Source organism: Thamnophis elegans, chromosome 3 (assembly GCF_009769535.1).
Source record: "Thamnophis elegans isolate rThaEle1 chromosome 3, rThaEle1.pri, whole genome shotgun sequence".
Lineage (NCBI taxonomy): Eukaryota > Metazoa > Chordata > Lepidosauria > Squamata > Colubridae > Thamnophis > Thamnophis elegans.
The window spans coordinates 44079535-44099185 of record NC_045543.1 but is presented as its reverse complement, the minus strand read 5'-3'; the positions used below and the strand labels follow the sequence as shown (position 1 = coordinate 44099185).

Genomic DNA, 19651 nt, shown 5'->3' with positions numbered 1-19651 from the left:
AGACATATCCCTAATATGCTCATTGTATAAACCGGGGGTCCTCAACCCACGGGCTGTGGCCCGGTACCAGGCCACTGGATTGCACAAGTGGTGGATCAGTGCATGCAGCTCCACTTATAGGAGCGGTGCACACATCTGTTGCTCTCACCGAACCATCCTCTCTTCCCCCAGCCCCAGTCTACCAAGCCAGAAAGGTTGGGGACCACTGAATTGTAAACCACATTTTTATCATTGTTTCCTTATAAACATGTTTCACAAAGTGAAATTATATCTTTCAACTCAAATTTGCTTGGAATAAAGCAAAACAACCTTGAGTACTTGAGAAAGGTGGGAAATAATTTTTTTTTAAATGCCTAAAATCAGCCTCCAGTAGGCCTGAAGGCTACAAAAATATTGTTAGGACCTACCTAAATTTGCTGCAAGATATCATTCAAAAGCATGTTTTTTGATATCCCATTTTAAATAGAAAAAATATATATCTCCCAATAGTAGGAAGTCCGCTTTGGTTTGAATGCAAAACCAATGCATGTAGTCCCCAACTTATGAGCACAACTGAACACAAAGGTTCTGTTTTTCTAGAACAAGACAATTGAGTTTTGCCTCATTTTACAACCGTTCTTGCCACTATTGTTAAGTGAATCACTGCAATTAAGTTAGTAACACAGTTAAGTGAACGTGGCTTCCTCATTGATTTTGCTTGTCAGAAGGTCGCAAAAGTTGACCTGACTCTGGGACAGTGCAACCATAAGTCCGCAAAAAAGAATGAATGAGCCTTTTAATTTTCATTATGAAAAGTAACCACAGCTGAAAATTTATTTCAACTAATTATCAAGCAATAAATTAAACAGAGTCACAATCTAAAAAAAACACACATGCAATTTAGACATTCTATATAAAATACACACAATTGGGCTAGGTGTGGTATCAAAAACTTTGACTGAAGGGTAGGCCAAGTCATGTTCAAAGGGGTGTGCAAACTTCCCATATTGTACCCACCGGTGGCAGAACCTGCAAGATCCTGCCTGTGAAAACACTTATCATCCATAGGCACCTGACGTGCTACAGTAAAAATAAGCTAATCTTTTAAGGAAGTCAAAGATCTCTTCAGAGTAAAACTCTCCCAAGCTATATAATCATCAAGGAGCAAAACATGAAACCATTCTATTCTGAAAGACTAGCTTAAGCATAGAAGATTCATGTGGCTATCTTTGGCATAACGTGATGGGCCCAATTTGGGGCGGGGACAGCAATGTGAGACTGGAGAAAGGCCAGGAGTCTGGAGACTCCAGGGACTGGAGAAAGGCCAGGAATTTTATAGCGTGAGGATATACCTCAAAAGAAATGAGGGCTAAATCCCAGTAGGAATTGTATGTTTTGCTCAAAATTCCTACTTAAAATTGGCTTCAGCATTAAATCAGAGGAGTTTGATCTGAACCAAAGGGTATATCCTTGCTATCTAGGAATCCTACAGGCTGGCATCTCTCTTAAAGAAAAATATATCTCCCTCCATGCCCTTTCTCTTAAGGTGGCTGCAAAGGTCTTAGTTTCCACTTTACGTAGGATTCGTGGGGAGGGAGAGTGCAACACTTAAATCTTCTTTGAGGATCCACATGAAGGATTATTTTAAAGTAGTGTTGCTCAACCATGGTAAATTTATGAAGTGTGGACTTCAACTCCCATAATTCCCAAGCCAGCATGCCTGGGAAAGATTTAGCCTTTCCTAATCGGATTCTCACCAAATATTCTGTCAGCTTCTATTATCCTTAAAAGTTGGCTATACTGACTGGAGCTTATGAGACTTGAGCATCTTCAGCAAGTCACTGCTGGAGATGCTGCTTGGAAGAATGCTTTCTTCCCTGATGACTCAAGACACTAAACCACTTGGCATGCAGGGAATCTGGCCTGTGTTAGATGAAGAAGGAAAAAACATACCTATCCATTTGTGTCAGTGAAGCCCGTTTACTATTATTCAGGTGATATAAAAAGCTTCCTTCCCAGCAAGAGGAGAAACAAGGGCCACAGGTTACTAACTTAGGGCTGATCAAATTATCATACCAGAGAGGCATAATCAGGAACCAAGAATCCTATATAAACATGAATGAAGACCCTGTTCTTGTCACATCACCCTCAGAGGCAAAAGCTGGGAGGACAAGCAAGCATTTCCAGGTTTGCTGGCATTTCCCAAGTTGTCTCAAAAATAGTATCTTCCCTTTGTTCATAAATCCGAATGCATTATTTTTTTCATTTTAAATTGGTTTCAGACACATGGAAGGAATCTGAAGTCACTTCACAGTGAGCCTTCAATTCTTTTCCCTTTCTTTATGCAAAACTTCAGCTTAGCAAAATGGGTGACATTAGGTTATGTTATAAATTCCAATCAAGAACTCCAAAAACCAGGCACTTTAATAAAATATGTCCACCCCAGGGGTTGCTGCTGATACAAGGTGATCAGATGCAGGCACTAGGAGAATGCACATTTCAAAACCAAATTGGACACCTTGTTTTGGACCTTGTCTAAATCCAAGACTTCTTGTGCGTTTGATAAAGCAGCCCTTGATTCTGGCTTCAAACAAGCCTGATCAAAAGATGCAGCTATTTTTAATAGCTGCTTTATTTAATGCAACTATTGCTTATGCAGAAGCCTGAAAAAGACAAGGTGCTTCGATAAAAAAAGCAGAGAGAGGCTCTGCTCACATAAGACCCAAAACTTTCCTTCCCAATCGTTTTTGAAGTGTGCCCTGCCTAGCAAGCTCTTCACACATACGCAGATACTCCAACCTGCTCACCCTTATGTATTTGGGGACTGTAGGTTCATGCTGGCTGAAAATTCTGGAATCTATAGTCCAAAATATTGGGACCACTGGCTCAGATTAACACAACTCAGCCTGATGTTCAACCACATTTGAGCCCTTGACTTTCCTTTGACTTTCTTTTGACTTTCCCTCCCCAGCACCCCAAAACATTATCAGGACTTTAAAACTTCAAGCTTTTTATATTTTATATAATTTTAGAAAATGAGGTAAAACATCTTGCCAAGAAAGAACATGCCAGAACCACCGCCCCACTAGGTTCCGTTCTAGCTGCAACGTTGACCATAATTGCTCCATCTTTGGTGCATTCCATTTGGCTGTAGGAGAGTGGGGGAGGGAGCAGAGTTTTTATTGCCTATAGTGATTGCCAACGGGGCTGTAGGATTGTGTCCTTCGACGTCCCTAGGTGTAACCCCAAAGGCTTACTCTAGCAGGTGGGAGAGGTGGTGATAGGGCTATGCAGGTAAGGGAGGCTGCTTGAAGTGGAATGCACTGCCACAGAGACAGGGAAACTGAAAACGAACTGGGACGTAGGCGTGGAGGAGCTCTTCCCCCTTTCTCGTAGCGTTCCTGAGGGGCTCACAGCCTCAGCAGCACACGATGTGGTCAGCACTTGGGATTCAAACTGAAGCAGTTGACCCATGAAGCTGAAGTTTGGAGAAATGATGCTCCGACGTTGCTTGACAAACTCAAAGGCCTCCTCAAGCTTGACTCGCTTCTTCATGATTAGATAAGCCAAACAGATGGTAGCTGATCGGGAGATGCCAGCTTGGCAGTGCACAAGCACCCGTCCATGACACACCTTAACAGCGTCTAGGGGAGCAGAGCAGAAGCATTAGCACATTTCAACCCAAAAAATGTATCTCTGACCCAATTGCGGGCCACAATCCCCCCGAGGGTCTTGGAAATCTCGCCTGCCCCCACTTTAGTTATTGGATCACTTTATACAGCTCCCCAAGTGGCTGGCCAATTAGGCGGCTATGTAAAGCAATCTAATAAATAAAAAGGCAAGAGTATAATTTAGTTAACATCTTTTACAGCATGTGGAAGGTGCTCTTTAAAGCAAATATTAATTACACTCTGACAATCCTTTCAAAATATGTGAAAAAATGTCGGGAAGCAGGGAAGATGCCTACCACATATGCCTACCAGTAGTTAAGGATGTACAAATATCCAAAGTCACATGAATCAGCTTTTCTTATGTGGAAAGGTTTTTTTTAAAGAGCAAGGTACATATAAATCCCATCCATCCATCCATCCATCCATCCATCCATCCATCCATCTATCAGGCTCCAATAGCACAATTTTTAATACCCCTCGGTTGAATGCAAGCAAAACATCCCTCACAAAGTATTTGTGTTAGACTAAATATCTACCCAGGACTCCTCCACAGGAGGAAAGCTGTATCTAGTTCTAGATATCAAGGTGTGATATACGGTATGCACAAAGCAACCTAAATTATGTTGCAATTTTGTGTGCATTGTTCATATCACAAGAATGGAATAATGAATAGTGACTGGGAAAATCTCCTTCATTTGTTCAGAAAGGAGCTCTTTCCAAGAACTTTGGAGAATAGCTTTCTTTATTCAAGCTCAGTTCTGAATTTCCTGCAGAACTTAAATCTTGGCCTCAAGTGAGGCTCCTGGTCATATGCAAAAATTCTGCTGCGCTTCTCAAATTAACTCCTCCCTGAGTCAACTGGATTGAGATGGGTGGCTATACAAAAATATCTCTCTCTCCACAGAATGCATAGTTACAACTGGAAAAAACTCAAAGCTCTGGAGGGGTGTGTCTATTAGTCCTATTACCAGATGTTAGAAAGTTGGGGAAACAGAGCTTTTAGTGCTAATGAAACTCTGTAGCTTTTCCCCTCCCGCTGTGCCCAGAAACAGCACTGGGGCTTTTCTTCTGTTTGATGCAGCAAAGGAGCAGATGTAATAGGAAGGCAGAAAGACTAGGTTCAAAGAGATCTAACTAATGTGTGATAGTAAAGCTGTTGAGAACACTGCTTTAAAAAAAAGAGAGCATCATCTGCTGTACACAAAGGAAGTGTCACATCCACAAAAGCACAGCATAGTGTATGTCAAAATTCTGCATCCTGAACTAGAAAATGGACAGTCAAATTTCTGAAGAATACAATTCTAGGATTAGAAACTTGGGCTCTACAACTTGCATCCCACTATGGCAGTCCACATTCAAGGAGAGAGCTATTTTTCTGCAGCAACACCCCCATTTATCAAATTGCTCCCCAGCCAGACTTGATTGGTGCACACATTAGCACCATTCAGGCAGCAGGTGAGAACCTATTTTCCCAAACTTCTTAATTGGCTTTTCATTCGTATGTTTTTAGGTGCAGAATGAACTGCCTTGCAGCTGCCTAGTTTATATGATTGTTTCTTTGACTTTGTGTATTTGTGTGCACATGCACACCCATGAGTCAGTCTTGACTCCTGATGACCGCCTGCTCAAGTAGCCACAGTATTCTTGGCAAGGTTTTTCAGAAGTGGTTTTATCTGCTTCTCAAGGCTAAGGAAAAGGGAATAGCCCAAGGTCACCCAGCTGGCTTTGTGCTTAAGTTAAGACTAGAACTCAATGTCTCCCACTTCTAACCTGATGCCTTAATCACTACTCCAAACATTTTACTTGATTTTATGGTTTATGTTTTTATTCAAATTTTTAATATGCTTTGTTGTAAATTGCCCAGGGCCTTAGCTATTCAGTGGTTTAAATTTAATAAATAAAATAAAATCCAATCATCTCCACCAACGTGCCACTCTTTACCATTATCTTACCTATGTATTCGATGGCTTCCATGAACCAGGAGCTGATGTCAGTTTTGTGGTTATCTTCTACTGGAATGCACTTGTATTGAAAGTGTCCTTCGAAGTGGTTGGGGCAGTCCGATGAGACATTTAATAAGGCCGTGATTCCCAAGGCCTCCAACATGTCCCTCCGAGCTGCATGATGAGCACTGCCAAGGAAGAGGAAAGGCAAGATTTCCACTGGTCCACCCTACGTCAGAGGGAAAAATGAAAAAGAGGGGACAGTGTAAGAAACAAGAAAAGCGCAGGACTCATGAACAAAAAAAACCCAACATACTGGCAGTTGTCAACATCTCACCAATTCTTTCAAAAAGGACCTGAACTTCTGTAGGCTCCTCTCTAGATGCACATGGTGTCTTCTCCACTGGGAAATTTTCTCATCTTGCTAATCTATTTTATTTTTAACATTCAATTATGACTTGCTGATTGCATCTGCTCATCTATTTCCATATAGCTTTAGCTCTTTCTTATTTTATAATTTAATTTTTAAAAATCTTTTCTGTTTAGAGAATATTTAAATAGAAGATTAAATCTGAAGTTTGACAATAAAGGAACTTGCCCACCCTGCTAAGAAAAGATGGTCGGAGTCCAGATGCTCTCTGATAAGTCAGAAAATGTTTATCCCAAACAGCCAACAGTGTTCATCCACTTCATGGCTTCTTTTCACTAACCTCAAGGTACTAAATATTACTCCCATAACTAAATTGTGCTTTAACTGTACAGGTTGCAACATGTTCTTTCCATAGCTACATTTCAGTCCAAAAATCAGAGACTATAAGCACACAGTCTCTGTTGTTTGCAGTTAAATTACATTTGTAGATTGACAACCAAGACCTACAGAAATTTGTCTATGTTCTGATATTTCCCACAATTTTTAATATTCAAAATCCCCACCCATCCCCAGTCCCTTAAACCAAAATGGGTGCTGGCAAAAAGGTCTCTCTAAATTTTATTTACAAGTGCCAGCCTGCTGAGTCACAGTGAACATGTAACTCCTAATCAGGTTCTTGGACAGACAGCACGGTGAAATATATACCCAAGGCTCCATATCAGTTGCTGACAGCAAAGGGAAAAAAAATGCACACTTACTGCCCTTCTCCAAATAAACTTTCATACCTGCTAGCAAATAACTTTGGAATGCACTTTATCACTTCCTTAATGACAGCACTGTTGTTCTTTGTCTGTAACTTTGCATTGGAGGTTTGGTTCAGTGTGCTAAGTTCAAACCAAGCCAATATAATGGTCTGTTGTACTAGCAGCTAGAAAGGGTTTCATAATCTTCACTGGATTCCTCCAGGGTTGAGATTGGCAGAAGATAGCAATAGCACTTAAGTCTTATATACCACTTCACAGTGCTTTGCGGTTTACCGAGTCAGCCTATTGCCCCCAGCAATCTGGGTCCTCATTTTACCGACATTGGAAGAATGGAAAGCTGAGTCAACCCTGAGTCGCTCAGATTCGAACTCCTGGAGTGAGCAGTGAGTTAGCCTGCAATACTGCATTCTAACTACAATGCCACCATGGCTCTTTATCACAAATGAGGGCAAGTTTGTTCCACTATTCTCTCTGGATAACCTGGAACCTGACAACTCTGCTTCAGCCTACATGCATTCCAAGGAATAAGCTGTTTTTATTACCTAATTTCTGCTACATATGCAATCACATGGCTGGAGAAGGAATTTCACTGGCTCTTTTGTCATTGTGTGGATTTGTACATTCCTTGGTTATAAGAGTATTAATCTTTTCTTGAGGGGCAATAAGCTTAGTTGCTGAGAGTTAAAGCTAAAATAGTTTTATCCCAAAATAGGGATTTTGGAGATCCTTCCTCTCCTGTCCCCTGAACACGATCTGTCACTCAATACATTCTCCTTTTTGGAAAGTACGCAGGTTTATGGCACCTGAACCTTAAAATACATGTGGGCTGGAATTTCTACTATTAGGCAGAGAAAGCTCACCAAGTTCCAATTAAACACAAAGATCATTTATCCTAGAAATTAATCAAGGAACTCTGTTAGTGAACCAGTGTTTGCCAGAATTGAAGCCATCTTAATCAAAGCAATCCTAGTCTTTGTTTTTGTACTATTGTGCGATTCTTTGTTACATTATTGTAATACTATTGCAATTAAAATACTTTATTATGATTAAGAGTTAATACATCTGCATAAATACATTACACACACATACACCTTGATGTAAAATAAAATACATCTGCTGTGTGATTTTTAGGTTGCAAGTTATTTTATTTCAGTTTCACAACTGAATGAAATCATTCAGGGCTATCTACCTATTCTGTTTTCTTTTCATTTCTTGGTTACTTTATATAAGTCTCTGGATCTAATTTGACAAGCTAAAAGGTAGTAACACAATATGAAAAAGAGTCTAGAAAAAGTTAGTGCAAGAGTATCACATTCCTTTATAAAATACCCTGCTCAGGAGGTCAGGTTTTAACTTTATTGATTCAATCTCTTAATCAGTTGCAGGACAAAACTTTTGTACAGTACAGGTAATCCTTGCTTAACATCCAGTCACTTATCAACCATTCAAAGTTATGATGGAATTCCCCCACCCACGCAAAGTTACATCCCATTCTCAAAGTTAGGAGCATCGCATACCCCCTGCAGTCACGTGAAGTTCCATAGAGCAGGGGCCACAGCACAAAAGGCATGCTGCTTAGGTCCCACCAGATATATAATGCTTAGTAGATGAGACTGGTAGCATACTTCAGCTGCTCAACCTGATGAAACGAGTAGATGTAACTAGGAAGTGGTAGTTCCTCAAATAACTTGGTCCCAGGGCACGTAGGGCATTAAGGGTCAAATCCAGCACCTTCGATTGCACCCAGATTGCAAACTGGCAACTGGCTGAGCTCACAGAAGAGATGTAATTTATACCATACAAAGGCAGACATAACTGTGCAGCCGCATTTTGCACTAGCTAAAGCCTCTAAATACTTTTTAAAGGTATTACAGCGTATTACAATAATTCATTCTAGAGAGGAGCATGGCATGAGTAAATGTGACTAGAGCCTCATGGTGCAAGGAAGGTTGCATCTGGAACACAACAAGAAGTTAAACAGTACAAAGGTCCTGCTAGCTATGACTGCCACCTGCTCCTCCAGCAGAAGTCATGATTTTAGAAGAATCCCCAAACCAGGTCTGTTTGGCCAATACCATATGATCTAACAGCTAAATGGTAAAATCCCAGATCCAGAAGGCCTCAAGCCCCTGTAAACCTCAGAGTCCTCCTTTCCAAGGAGGGTCACCATAAACAAGACTATTGGGTGACTACCTGCAGTTGCAATAAGGGAAGAGAAATCTCCCAGAACTCCCAGCTTGGGAAACTGAATCAAGGACCTCCGGCAGGGAGGCTGCTACTCGGCAGGAAGGCTGGTACAGCAGCAAACAATCCCAACTGATTCCCAACTTCAGTAACAGGGTCTCACATCATACCCCTTACTCTTCACTTAGTTGGCTCTTTAACTCTAGAGCCAACAGCGCTTCCCAAAATAAACCATATCTAGCCTACACATCTTCATTAGGAGGCCAAGACACAAAACATGGGTCCAACCAAGAACATCAATGCATGATATGTAGGTCCTGCCCATTTTCTTTGTTGAGCTAAAAAGCGCATGCAGAGATTTACAGATTTGCATCCCTATGCACCCATCCGGAGCACATCTGAATCTATCTTTTCAAAAAGCAAAAGCGAAGAAAAGAAAAAGTGCAATAAAAAATGTTGCCCTGTTTCTCAATTAGATTTATTTTTCTTCCCATTTCACTCCAATTGACAACAAATTACCTAGAGCTTTCTGGTCAACAATGCTGTGCAGAGAGAAAAGAAACTTAAGTTGTTTGTGCCCACGCAGCAAGCAAGTTGCTTTGATTTATCTCTATGCTTCACTATGCTACTAAATTTACATTTCCCAATATGAACGTCATGGTTAAATTTTGGAGCAGATGGGAAAACCTAGTTACATCCCCACTTGACCACAGGATTCACTGGATGGCTTGGGATCAAACCAATATATATCTCAGGCCAATCTATCTCACAAGGTGAGATACAAAAAAAGAGGAGAATCCCCCCACAATACTAGAGAAAAGTATAACAACTTGCCCTTGTAAATTTGGAGATCCTGAAATTCCAGCCCGTGTGTTCCTTCTGTGTCCTTTCTACAACTACTTGTGCTCAACTTTCATAACTCTATTTGCCAACAGAAGTTCGTTCAGTTCTGAAAATGATTTTGTTTGCTTTGTATTACCAGATCAGAACCTTAACATCTCTGGAAGGATTGTGAAACTCCCTACAGCTGCCATTGCTTTACGCCAGGGCTCCCCAAACTTGGCAACTTTAAGACTTGTGGACTTCAACTCCCAGAATTCTGCAGCCAGTTCTGCTCTGCTGGCTGAATAATTCTGGGAGTTGAAGTCCACAAGTCTTAAAGTTGCCAAGTTTGAAGATCTCTGCTTTACACAGAAAAATTCTGTCTTGATTTTAGGATTTTATAACTATAAAAAACATGTTTTAGCTTGGATGCTGTTCTGCATCATATATGACTCACCACCAAGCACAATGAAATTAAACTCAAGAGGAGAACCCCTGTGTATATCACCAGAGAGACCTGGATGCCATCAATAAATAAAGGAAGCTTTTTGCTTCAGATAGCAAAGAGCTTTGAAGCATAGAGAAGCCAGCCTACCTGATCATACTGTGGTGTCCCACAGGAACTGCAGCTATGATCCAGATGCTCCACAGGTGCCAAAGTAGAGGCTGCTGTAAGAAATTTTGTCTTTGTGCAGAATTCTGGATATTCTGACTGGAATCTTTCGTAGCCACCTGAATGAAAGAAAGAAAACATACCAACTGGTAGTCATCATTTACAAGATGCTACAGATTTATTCAACTATTAGCAAAGCGCAAGAAGACACAGAGGCCGGTCCACCTCCAACATATGCACAACATGCATAAATGTGTATTCGGACTTACATACTAAATACCCATCACCACAGATGTTTGCTTAAAAGCAGAGGATGGGATGATGCCACAGCACATTGGCAATGATATGACTCACTTTTAACAAAAGAGATAGCAAAGTCAAGGATGTTCTGAAGTTTTTAATGACACTGTAAACCTGTTCATGAAAATTTCTTGGCAATAGTACGAAATCTTCTAGAACTTTGACTTCTCACAACCTAGGATTTCCTCGGTGATGTCCCATACCAATCAATCAAGCCTAACTTTGTTGCTTGTATCATTATGATTTATATTGATATTGATTGTTTCCTTAGCTTATTTGTACCCTAAGACTATCATTAAGTGTTGTACCTTATGATTCTTGATGAATATATTTTATCTTTTTTATGTAAAATGAGAGCATATGCACCAAAAACAAATTCCTTGTGTGTCGAATCACACTTCGCCAATAAAGAATTCTACTCTAAACAGGTCCAACTGTGCATGGCTTCCTAGACTGATTAAAACTAGCCAGTTTTAGCAGAAGACTGGAATTGCACTCAAGACTTGGCACAGGTGTCTTCAAAAGATTTCCTGCAAGGTATGTTACTGATACAGATCCCCAATTCCTCTGCCCATTTCTCCTGCTCATCTCCTATCTGTTATATTAGCTGCTATTTGCATTTATACAAAGCTGGCTTCGACTTCAAAATTAATTAGCTGATCTTATGGCTGTAGAGACAAATCAAATATCAAATGAAGACATGGATCACACCACACAGGATAAAATAGAGGACAAAGAAAAAAGGTTGAGATCAACACGCACTACTTTGTATGAAACCTTTTGACTGCTGGCTATGGTTAATTGCAGTTTCTATTCTTCCATTAAGTTTCTATTGAAAGGAATCCTTGGTTAATCTACAGAGGCATTTATGTATAAAGGAAATATTGAAGAGCTGTCAAAGCCAACATTCAAAGAAATCAAAAGGACCAGAGACCAAGAGGGCTATCATGAAAGCAATAGCAATCAACTGGCACACCAGGATAGTACAGAATGTAATAAAGTGATATATGGTACCACTATCGGTAATCAAATACAATTTCTAAAAATGTACTTTAAAAAAACTAAGCATTTGAGAGAAGAATAAAAAAAACCTCAGTGCAGAGGAATGAAATGTGATTCACTGCTGACAAAAATTAAAGGTAGAGCTTCCCTCGAAGATAATGTTTGGCTACCATCTGGATATGTCCATGCTTGCTTGGCACCATTCACTGACCACCTTAACAAGGATTCCCAAATCATGTTTTTAGGTGACCAGTGGCAATTAGTACCAATCATTGAGAAATTGGCCCCATTTAGAGAAAATGTGGGAGGGAGTTTGAGTTTGTCATAATTTTGAATGGTCATTAAGCAACCGTTCTTAAGTTAAGGACACAAACTGAGTGTGTGATCATGAATGTTTGATTACCAAGGGATGAGTAATTTCATGATTGATGGAAGGTTACCAGGGAACCTACCATGACTTAGTTTATATCTTCAAGCTTCATTTGAACCATGCTTGTTTTTTGGGTGTCTCTTTTTCATCCCTCACTGCTTTCTCTCCCACTATAAGCATATAGCTGTAGCTAAGGATATTATTCATTTGTCTGACAATATTAAGCACCTGCCCCCACCAAGCTTTCACCATAATATATTGTTAGTTTCTAATATGCCAAAAGTTTTCGTTTTAGCTACCATATACTTCTGGAAAGTTTACAGCAAATTTGTTAAACAAAGTCCTCTTAGTGTAAAGACCATTTTCTACTTCTGGAGTCAATCAAAACTGAAATAGGCAGCATATAAATTTAATAAATACTCTACAACTACCAAAAGTTGCCAAACTAGTAGAACCCCCAACTTCTGGGTCAATTTTATTCATACAATTTAGAGGTTGCCTGACTCCAGGTGGTAACAAAATAGAAAGACAAATCATGCACATCCTGAAACAAAACTACAGTGGTACATTGGTATTCATCATTAATTGGTTCCAGGAGGCACAATGAGTATAAAAAATGATGAGTACCAAACAAATTTTCCCCATAAGGGATAATGTGGGCAGCTGACATTGACAAGTCCTAGCTTGTAATGTTGACTACCAAATGAAGGATGAGCACCAGACTGGGACAAAATTTTCGTGTCAAAATGATTGAGTACCAAATTTGATAAGTTTCAAAACAGTTGAGCACCAAGGCTGTATATATATATCAAGTAAAATAAGAAACCTACAGCAGCTCAACAAGCACCTTCCTTAAGGCCCGGGAGAACACTCAAGTTGTACAAACCAACTTAAATGGGCTACAAAAGAATACATGCCACGTTAGGAGCTGGGGCTGGTCAGCAGTATGCCTTTCAGGGTGATGGTGAACTCATTACTTTCTTAAAAACCCTGTCAGGCGATTTTTTTAAAAACCTGCACAAGGCTACTGCTTAGCTGGCTGGCCATACATCAGGCAGACTTGTCACAGACCTTCAGAACTAGATTAGGATAGAAGCCATTCTGTGCTATTTGCAAAGCAGTGGTGCCCTGTGGGCATGGCATAGCATCACTGTTCACACCTCTGCATTCTGGACCAGGTGTAGCTTTTGGGTGGTATTCAAGGGCAGTCCAATATAGACTGCATTGCAAGTGTCCATTTTTGCAGTGATTAGGCATGAGTGACCATCTAAGGCAGTGGTTCTCAACCTTCCCAATGCCGTTACCCTTTAATATAGTTCCTCATGTTGTGGTGACCCCCAACCATCAAATTGGTGTCTCAGTTCCTAAGACCACCCAAAATATGTGTTTTCCGATGGTCTTAAGCGACCCCTGTGAAACGGTCATTCGACACCCAAACAAGTCCCGACCCACAGGTTGAGAACCGCTGATCTAAGGCATCCTCAATTAGAAATGGGCACAACAGACACACTAGGTGAATCTTTTCAGAGGCTTCTTAAGTAAAGTTGCCTCTTGATTCCAAAATACACACCAGTGTCAAATGGGAAAGTACTACTCCATCCAGAACTAAAGATGGAAAATCCTGGGAACTGAGGAACACAAATATCCACAAGTATTAGGTCTTGTTAGGCTTGAGCCCAAGTCTGATTTGAACAACCTCCAGACAGGACATGGACCATATCACACACATGGCTCTGTATCAAGACATATCATTAGGTACCATTACCATGCTGGTCATATATATAAACCTTATTGTCATTGTATGTGCATACACATACAACAAAATTAACATGACACCCAGAGACCAGGCCTAACACACATGACAATCCCCAGACAAAGCCCCACCCACCAAAAAATTTCTCACCCCTTTGAATAGATAGATGACTTCACCCAGAAGTATCATGGAAATTTTAAACACAAAGGTGACTTTCAACCCCTGAGACATCAATACCCATTGCAACCAACAAATCATTAAGAACCATAATATGGTGCCCATAATTCCCAGCTGGACCATGATTGATGCTAGTAAAAGCTGCTGAGAAATCATAGAGCACAACACATCACCCTCATCTGAGTTCAGCCAAATGTCATTAACAAGCACTCTCCAAATTGTGATTTTATCTTCCCAAGGACAGCAAGTTCTACCATTCATACAGAAATGCAAGGCTCTTCTCCACCACATTAATTTTTAGTATGAGTAATTTCACCTTTTCCTACAGAAAAGCCCACACTGAGAAGACTTTTAAGTACAAGGCCATCATCCTTCTTCCTCCTCCATTATTTTGTTTATTGACTTATTAAATTATATCAACTGGCCCAAGGATCTTAATGGATCAAGGTTTCTTGGTTCATTAGCCACAGGAGGAGATGTTATAATAAAAGTGGCTAAAATGCACATAACAGTCGGGTATAAAGAAGGCTGATACAGTAAAATACCTCATATTCTCTTGGTCAGATCTCAATTACAACAGGCAGGTTCCCGCCCCCCCCCCCCCAAAAAAACCTATCGGAGGAAGCTAGAAAAGTAACTGGAAAGAGACCCCCTCCTCCTCAGTTCTGAAGTGTCTGTAAAAGTAACCCTAAATGTAGCAATTCCTCTTAACATTTTGAAAGATTAAGCATTAGAAAACATTTTCTATCAACCTCAGATTTTGTAGGAACCCTACCACTGCCAAGATCTTTGAACAATATTATTGCAAAAATGCCCTATTCCCAGAGCAGTAAGCTAAAAATAAATTGTACTTAATTGTTTAATAGAATCAACTCCTGATGTGAAAAAAATCTTGAATTTAGATAAATAAAAACAGAACTGCATGCAAAATGACACCTCTCCAGTAAGGTTTTTTTGCACATGCTCAAACCAAACCTCGATCACCAAGTTAGGTAAATTAATGAAATATTCATAATTAATTCTAGCTATGTTTAGCATGGCCCAGGAGAAGCCAAGGACATCATGACACATCAAACTAAATTCTAAATAGGGACTTGATCCTCTATAGTTGGCTAAGGTCGGTCCCTATAAAGAGCCTAAGCCGAGCCCTCCACTTTCCAAGCCCTTCCCTAACCAGTTCCAACTTTAGCAGAAATTTTTTCAGCAAAACTGCATTGCAATATCATTTCCAGGAATCAGAAGGACATGGTGGTCTATAAGGGTTGGGAATTAACTACAAGAATTCCAACAATGGGAATTGGGTAATTAGATAATAAATGTTACAACCACAATCTTGCTAATCATCCTTGATTGCAAGTAAAGTGAAACACAGAGGAAGCCAAGATGCAAAAAAAAAAAACCAAAAAACTAATCAGATGTCAAATGAGTAGAAATGCCTTTTGAAATTGATCAATGGTATTGGTTTATTTTGACTTTTTGTCTACTATAAACATGATTTTCTGGCATTAAAAGCCACAGAGAATTGTTCCGTGAATCATTTCTATTTTAAAAGAGCCTCCCTTATATTAGAGATTATAACCATTTATCTCAAGACTTGAGTTCCATTTTTTTTCATCATCAACGTTAGTTTCAGTAATTAGTAAATCTACTGATTAAAGTATAGGGCTTTCTATTCATCTGTAACACAGGGTTGTGAAAACATTTAAATTATATTTGAGGGGGCTTATAACCACTGCTTTTCCAATGTTCCATCGAAGAAGGAAACCATAAAATAAGTCCTATTCTGAGCTGGAATATTTTGACTAGGGCTATTTAAGGACTCAGAGCTGCGGGGGAGGGGGGAGACTTTTCCACAGAAGCCCGTAAGAACTTCCTTCCAGAGGACACAAATACAATCCCTGGAGCCATGGCACTACCCCTACAGATAAAACTTAGGGCTACTTCCCACCACTACCACCCTTATTCTCATGCATTCCTAAGGGGAGAGGCCATTCAGGGGAACAATAAAACAGGATCTCTCACCCTTTTCCCTTCCACCCACCCAAAGCTTTTGTAATTCAAAAGGTCACCAGCTGCCTCCATGCACACAACCAGCTAATAAGTCAGATGGGCAGGAAATACCCCCCTCCCCTCCAATACCGCCTTGTTTCCTTGGGCCACACCCAAGCAAGAAATGGGAACTAGATGAAGGGGCAAAGATTACAAGGGAAATCATTAATTAAAGTGTGTTTTTTTGCTAACTGCCCCCCTCCCAAAAAACCTTTAGATAACCCAATTCCACAACTGAATGGTTTTTCTCACTCTGGGTTAATTTCCCAGCAGCTTTTCTCGCATACAGCTGTGTAAAGGCCACATCCTGTTGACTGCTGGACTATTTACTTTTCTTTGAGAGCAATTTGAAGCTCTGAGTTGACAAACAGTGAGACCCTCCCAAGCAATTTTCTTCAGTCCCACCTTCTTTCCAGGTTCTTTCCTGACATGGGGAATCCATTTCATGTAATCAAAATCATGTTTATAGTTATATATGTCATCTAATACATGCTTGACGAAATAAATAAAATAAATTAGGGGAGGAGATCAGGATTAGACAGGTTGAAAACCTCTAAGTGAAATGAACCTGCGGGAACCTGCACATGGTCCTTCCTTTTTTTGGTGGGTCCGGCTTGAGAAATTCTCTCTGGGAGCGGAAGGAAGTTTCCTATCGCCCCGACTTCTGCTGCTGGTTTTGTAATAACGGGCGTCTTACACTTTGCCCCGAAGCCCGAGTCAGGTGGCGGACGGAGGGGCGCAAAGCCAAGCGAGAGAACACCCGCGGGGCCCTTGGCGTCATCGCTGCTCAAACCACGCCAGAAAGAGCTCTCTCCCCGCCCCTCGCCCGCCAGACGGAAGTGAAGAAGGGCGTGAGAGGGGACTGACACGCGGCTCACACGTTGTGCCTTTGAATGGGTGGGATTTAGACCACCTCCTCCTCCCTTCATTCCGCCCCCGGCAGCGCTCGCTGGCGAGTCCCCGCAGCCTTTGCAAGAGAGCAGATACACTGAAACGGCGTCTTAACAGGGACGGGGAAGACTTGTCTCCAAGCTGGGCCCTTTTCCCTCTCCGACCCTGCTAAGTCGACTTGTCTCCGTCCTCCTCTTGCAAAGCTGGCGTAAGGGCGATGGTGGGGTCCTTCCAGATCAGTCTGAATTATAAACCTCAAGCCTCGGAGAGCCCAAATCGCGAGGGGCCAGCGGCACACGCTGAAGTGCCATTGTCCTTCCCAGGCTGTACTAGGGATTTAAACCCTGCACATCCCAACCGGCCTTTTTGAACCCATAATCCGCTGGATGGTCTGGCTCAAACAGAGTCCAGCGTATGGGAAGCGAGTTTTAAGGGCCACAGTAGTGCAAACGCTTGACTCTACTCCCCCCCGGCTAATATTCGTGGGCACCGCCCCCCTTACCTTTCAGCAAGCAGATGTTCGTGTGCTCCGCGTCCTTGCGCAGCGCCCGCACCACCAGCGACACGGTGCTATCCTCTCGCAGAGATTCGGCCCGCAGGCTCCGCTCGTCGTACACAACCACGGCCGAGTAGAGACCCGAGCGCAGGCGGGAGCGCACCTCGTCTTCCGCCGGCAGGATCTGCTCCAGGCTGACCGACCCTTTGGTCCGCCGTCGGACGATGGTGTTGCACCTCACGTTGAGCGCGCCGCAGATGTAGCCGGCGCTGTGAGCGAGGAAGGGCCTGCAGTCCAAGAGGAGGCACTTCCCGCCAGCGGGAGGAGGGGAGGAACTGCTACTGGTGGTGGTGGTGCCGGTGCCGCCGCCGTTTTGGTTGTAGTTCCCGCCGTTGCGGTCCCCGCGATGCAGGAGGTGCCGAAGCACGTTGCAGTCCATCTCCCGTAGCTCCACCATGGCTGCCGGCTCTGCGCAGGCTCCTTCCTGGCCCGGGAACGGCTGAGGCCTTAGAACATTTTGCTTCCGCGCCGTATCAGGCTCAAGTCATTAATAACGGATCTGCTGGTAGTGGCAATGCTCCCCGCACGCTGGCTCGAGTGCGGGGGAGGTTTCCTTTTACTACCTCGCTCCGCCCCCCACATCCTCTCCTCTCTCCTTTCCCTTCTCTCCGGCGTCGAGCACCATTCTTGCTTTCTCTCGCTGTGAATGGAAGGCAGCCGGGTCTGCCGACGTCACAATGAGGGGGGGGGAATGTAAACGGCGCTTCAGTTCGCCTTCATTCATTAGAAAGCTTACGGCAGGGCGGGGTATATAGCCATTTCTTCCTCAGAGCGAACCTTGTTATTTACTTTCGGCAGCCGCCGGCTTTAAGGGAAAACGCGGAGGGTTGGGTCACTGGCGAGAAGAGAATCCGAACCTCTCCCAACAGGCTTTTGACTAGCATTGTGTATGCTGGCGTGTGACCGTAATAAAGATTGGTTTGCAGATTTTTATAAAACAATTATATAACTAGTAAAACGAAGAGGTCAGTTAGAAATAATTTCACAGGGACCCGCTATAATATACATAAAACTTGCAGCCCCTTCTCTTGCTTTCCCTTTTATTTTCAGCTGCCAGGTTTGGTGATTAAAAGAACCTGAGATCCAGTAATCTGGTTTCTGTCAAAGAAAAAAAAAACAACCCTTTGAGGTGCAGGGCTTTAGCTCACGATTATTAATTTAACTGATCTTCCCGGAACCCTTTCTGGATACTTTCATTTGATTTCAAATGCACAAGCATTTGTAGAGTGGGCCTCTTGTGAATCACGTAAGATTGAATCACGCAATTCACATTCAGTACTGGGAGGAAAGGAAGGCGACTGGGGAAAAAAAGTGACCTTGTCATCTTGACCGGCTGTGGTTTCCTGTTGTACTTCTGATTTGTCATCTCTTTTTGTAGCAATATTTTATCGTGTGTAACTATTACAAAGGCATAATCAAAACCAATGTTCCCTCTAATTTTTTTTCAGTGTGAGCAGAAAAGTATAGTGTTTGAGCGGCATATTTTCATGCCTGAGCACCTGAATTTTTTTCACAGATGTCACCTAAGACAACAACGAAATCAGTGTTATTTGAAACTCAAAGTTATGTTATTCAAGGTACCTGCTTAATTGAAAGTGTTATATAATATCAGTATCACTTAACAACAGTCCTGCTTAGCAACCAAAATGTTGGCTCAGAAACTCTGGCATTGAAGCACGCAAGTCTTAAAGCTGTCAAGTTACAAGACCCTTGCACCCTTAACCCTTTAGGAAAAAAAAACCCAGGGGTCTTCAAACCTGACAGCTTTAAGCCTTGCTGACTTCAACTCCCAGAATTTCTCCTCCAGTCATGTTGCAGCAACGTCATCTGCGTGGATCTGCTCCATCTTCGGTTTTTTCATAGGAGGCAGGGCTGCTGCTGAAGATGCCAACGAGCCCCACCGCCACTAGAATATGCATTTGTTTAGCATGACATAGAATAGTCTTTCAACCAGAAGTATGGAATAAAAGAGAGACTGATAAATATTTAAAAAAATAAAACCAAAAAGCAGCTATTTATTGAGTTCTAGATAAACATTTAGTTCAGATTTAATAGTGTTTCAGAGATGTGGCTGTCAGCTATTTGTGTATGTATGTTGTTATTATGGAAGGTTAGATGAGATTTCACCAACATCATTCACCCCTGATTAATGCATTCATTCTAATAATCGAGTCTGACTCTGAATTACAAATCTATGTCTGAAGAAT

At 41.8% G+C, this 19651-nt stretch overlaps 1 protein-coding gene across 2 annotated transcripts; it reads right to left on the bottom strand.

The window, feature by feature from the left end:
* Positions 1–757: 757 nt before the first annotated feature.
* DUSP4 (dual specificity phosphatase 4) lies at positions 758–18840 on the bottom strand. 2 transcript variants are annotated; one of them, XM_032213025.1, is made up of 4 exons: positions 17391–18840; positions 10329–10465; positions 5603–5822; positions 758–3623 (listed from the first exon to the last, which is right to left on the bottom strand). In XM_032213025.1, the coding sequence occupies exons 1-4, from the start codon at positions 17839–17841 to the stop codon at positions 3238–3240; spliced, it is 1194 nt and encodes a 397-aa protein (XP_032068916.1). In that variant the 5' UTR covers positions 17842–18840; the 3' UTR covers positions 758–3237. The 2 variants fall into 2 exon arrangements, with proteins under 2 accessions (XP_032068916.1, XP_032068917.1); XM_032213026.1 differs by lacking the exon at positions 17391–18840 and adding an exon at positions 16566–17368.
* Between the last annotated feature and the right edge of the window lie 811 nt (positions 18841–19651).

Excerpts from the sequence above, each read along its gene's own strand:
- DUSP4 (XM_032213025.1), bottom strand. The coding sequence starts at position 17,841 with ATGGTGGAGCTACGGGAGATGGACTGCAACGTGCTTCGGCACCTCCTG. Across the intron at positions 10,466-17,390 it reads GAACATCTGCTTGCTGAAAG|GTGGCTACGAAAGATTCCAG; the intron begins GTAAGGGGGGCG and ends TCTTTCATTCAG. Across the intron at positions 3,624-5,602 it reads GGAAGCCATCGAATACATAG|ACGCTGTTAAGGTGTGTCAT; the intron begins GTAAGATAATGG and ends CTGCTCCCCTAG.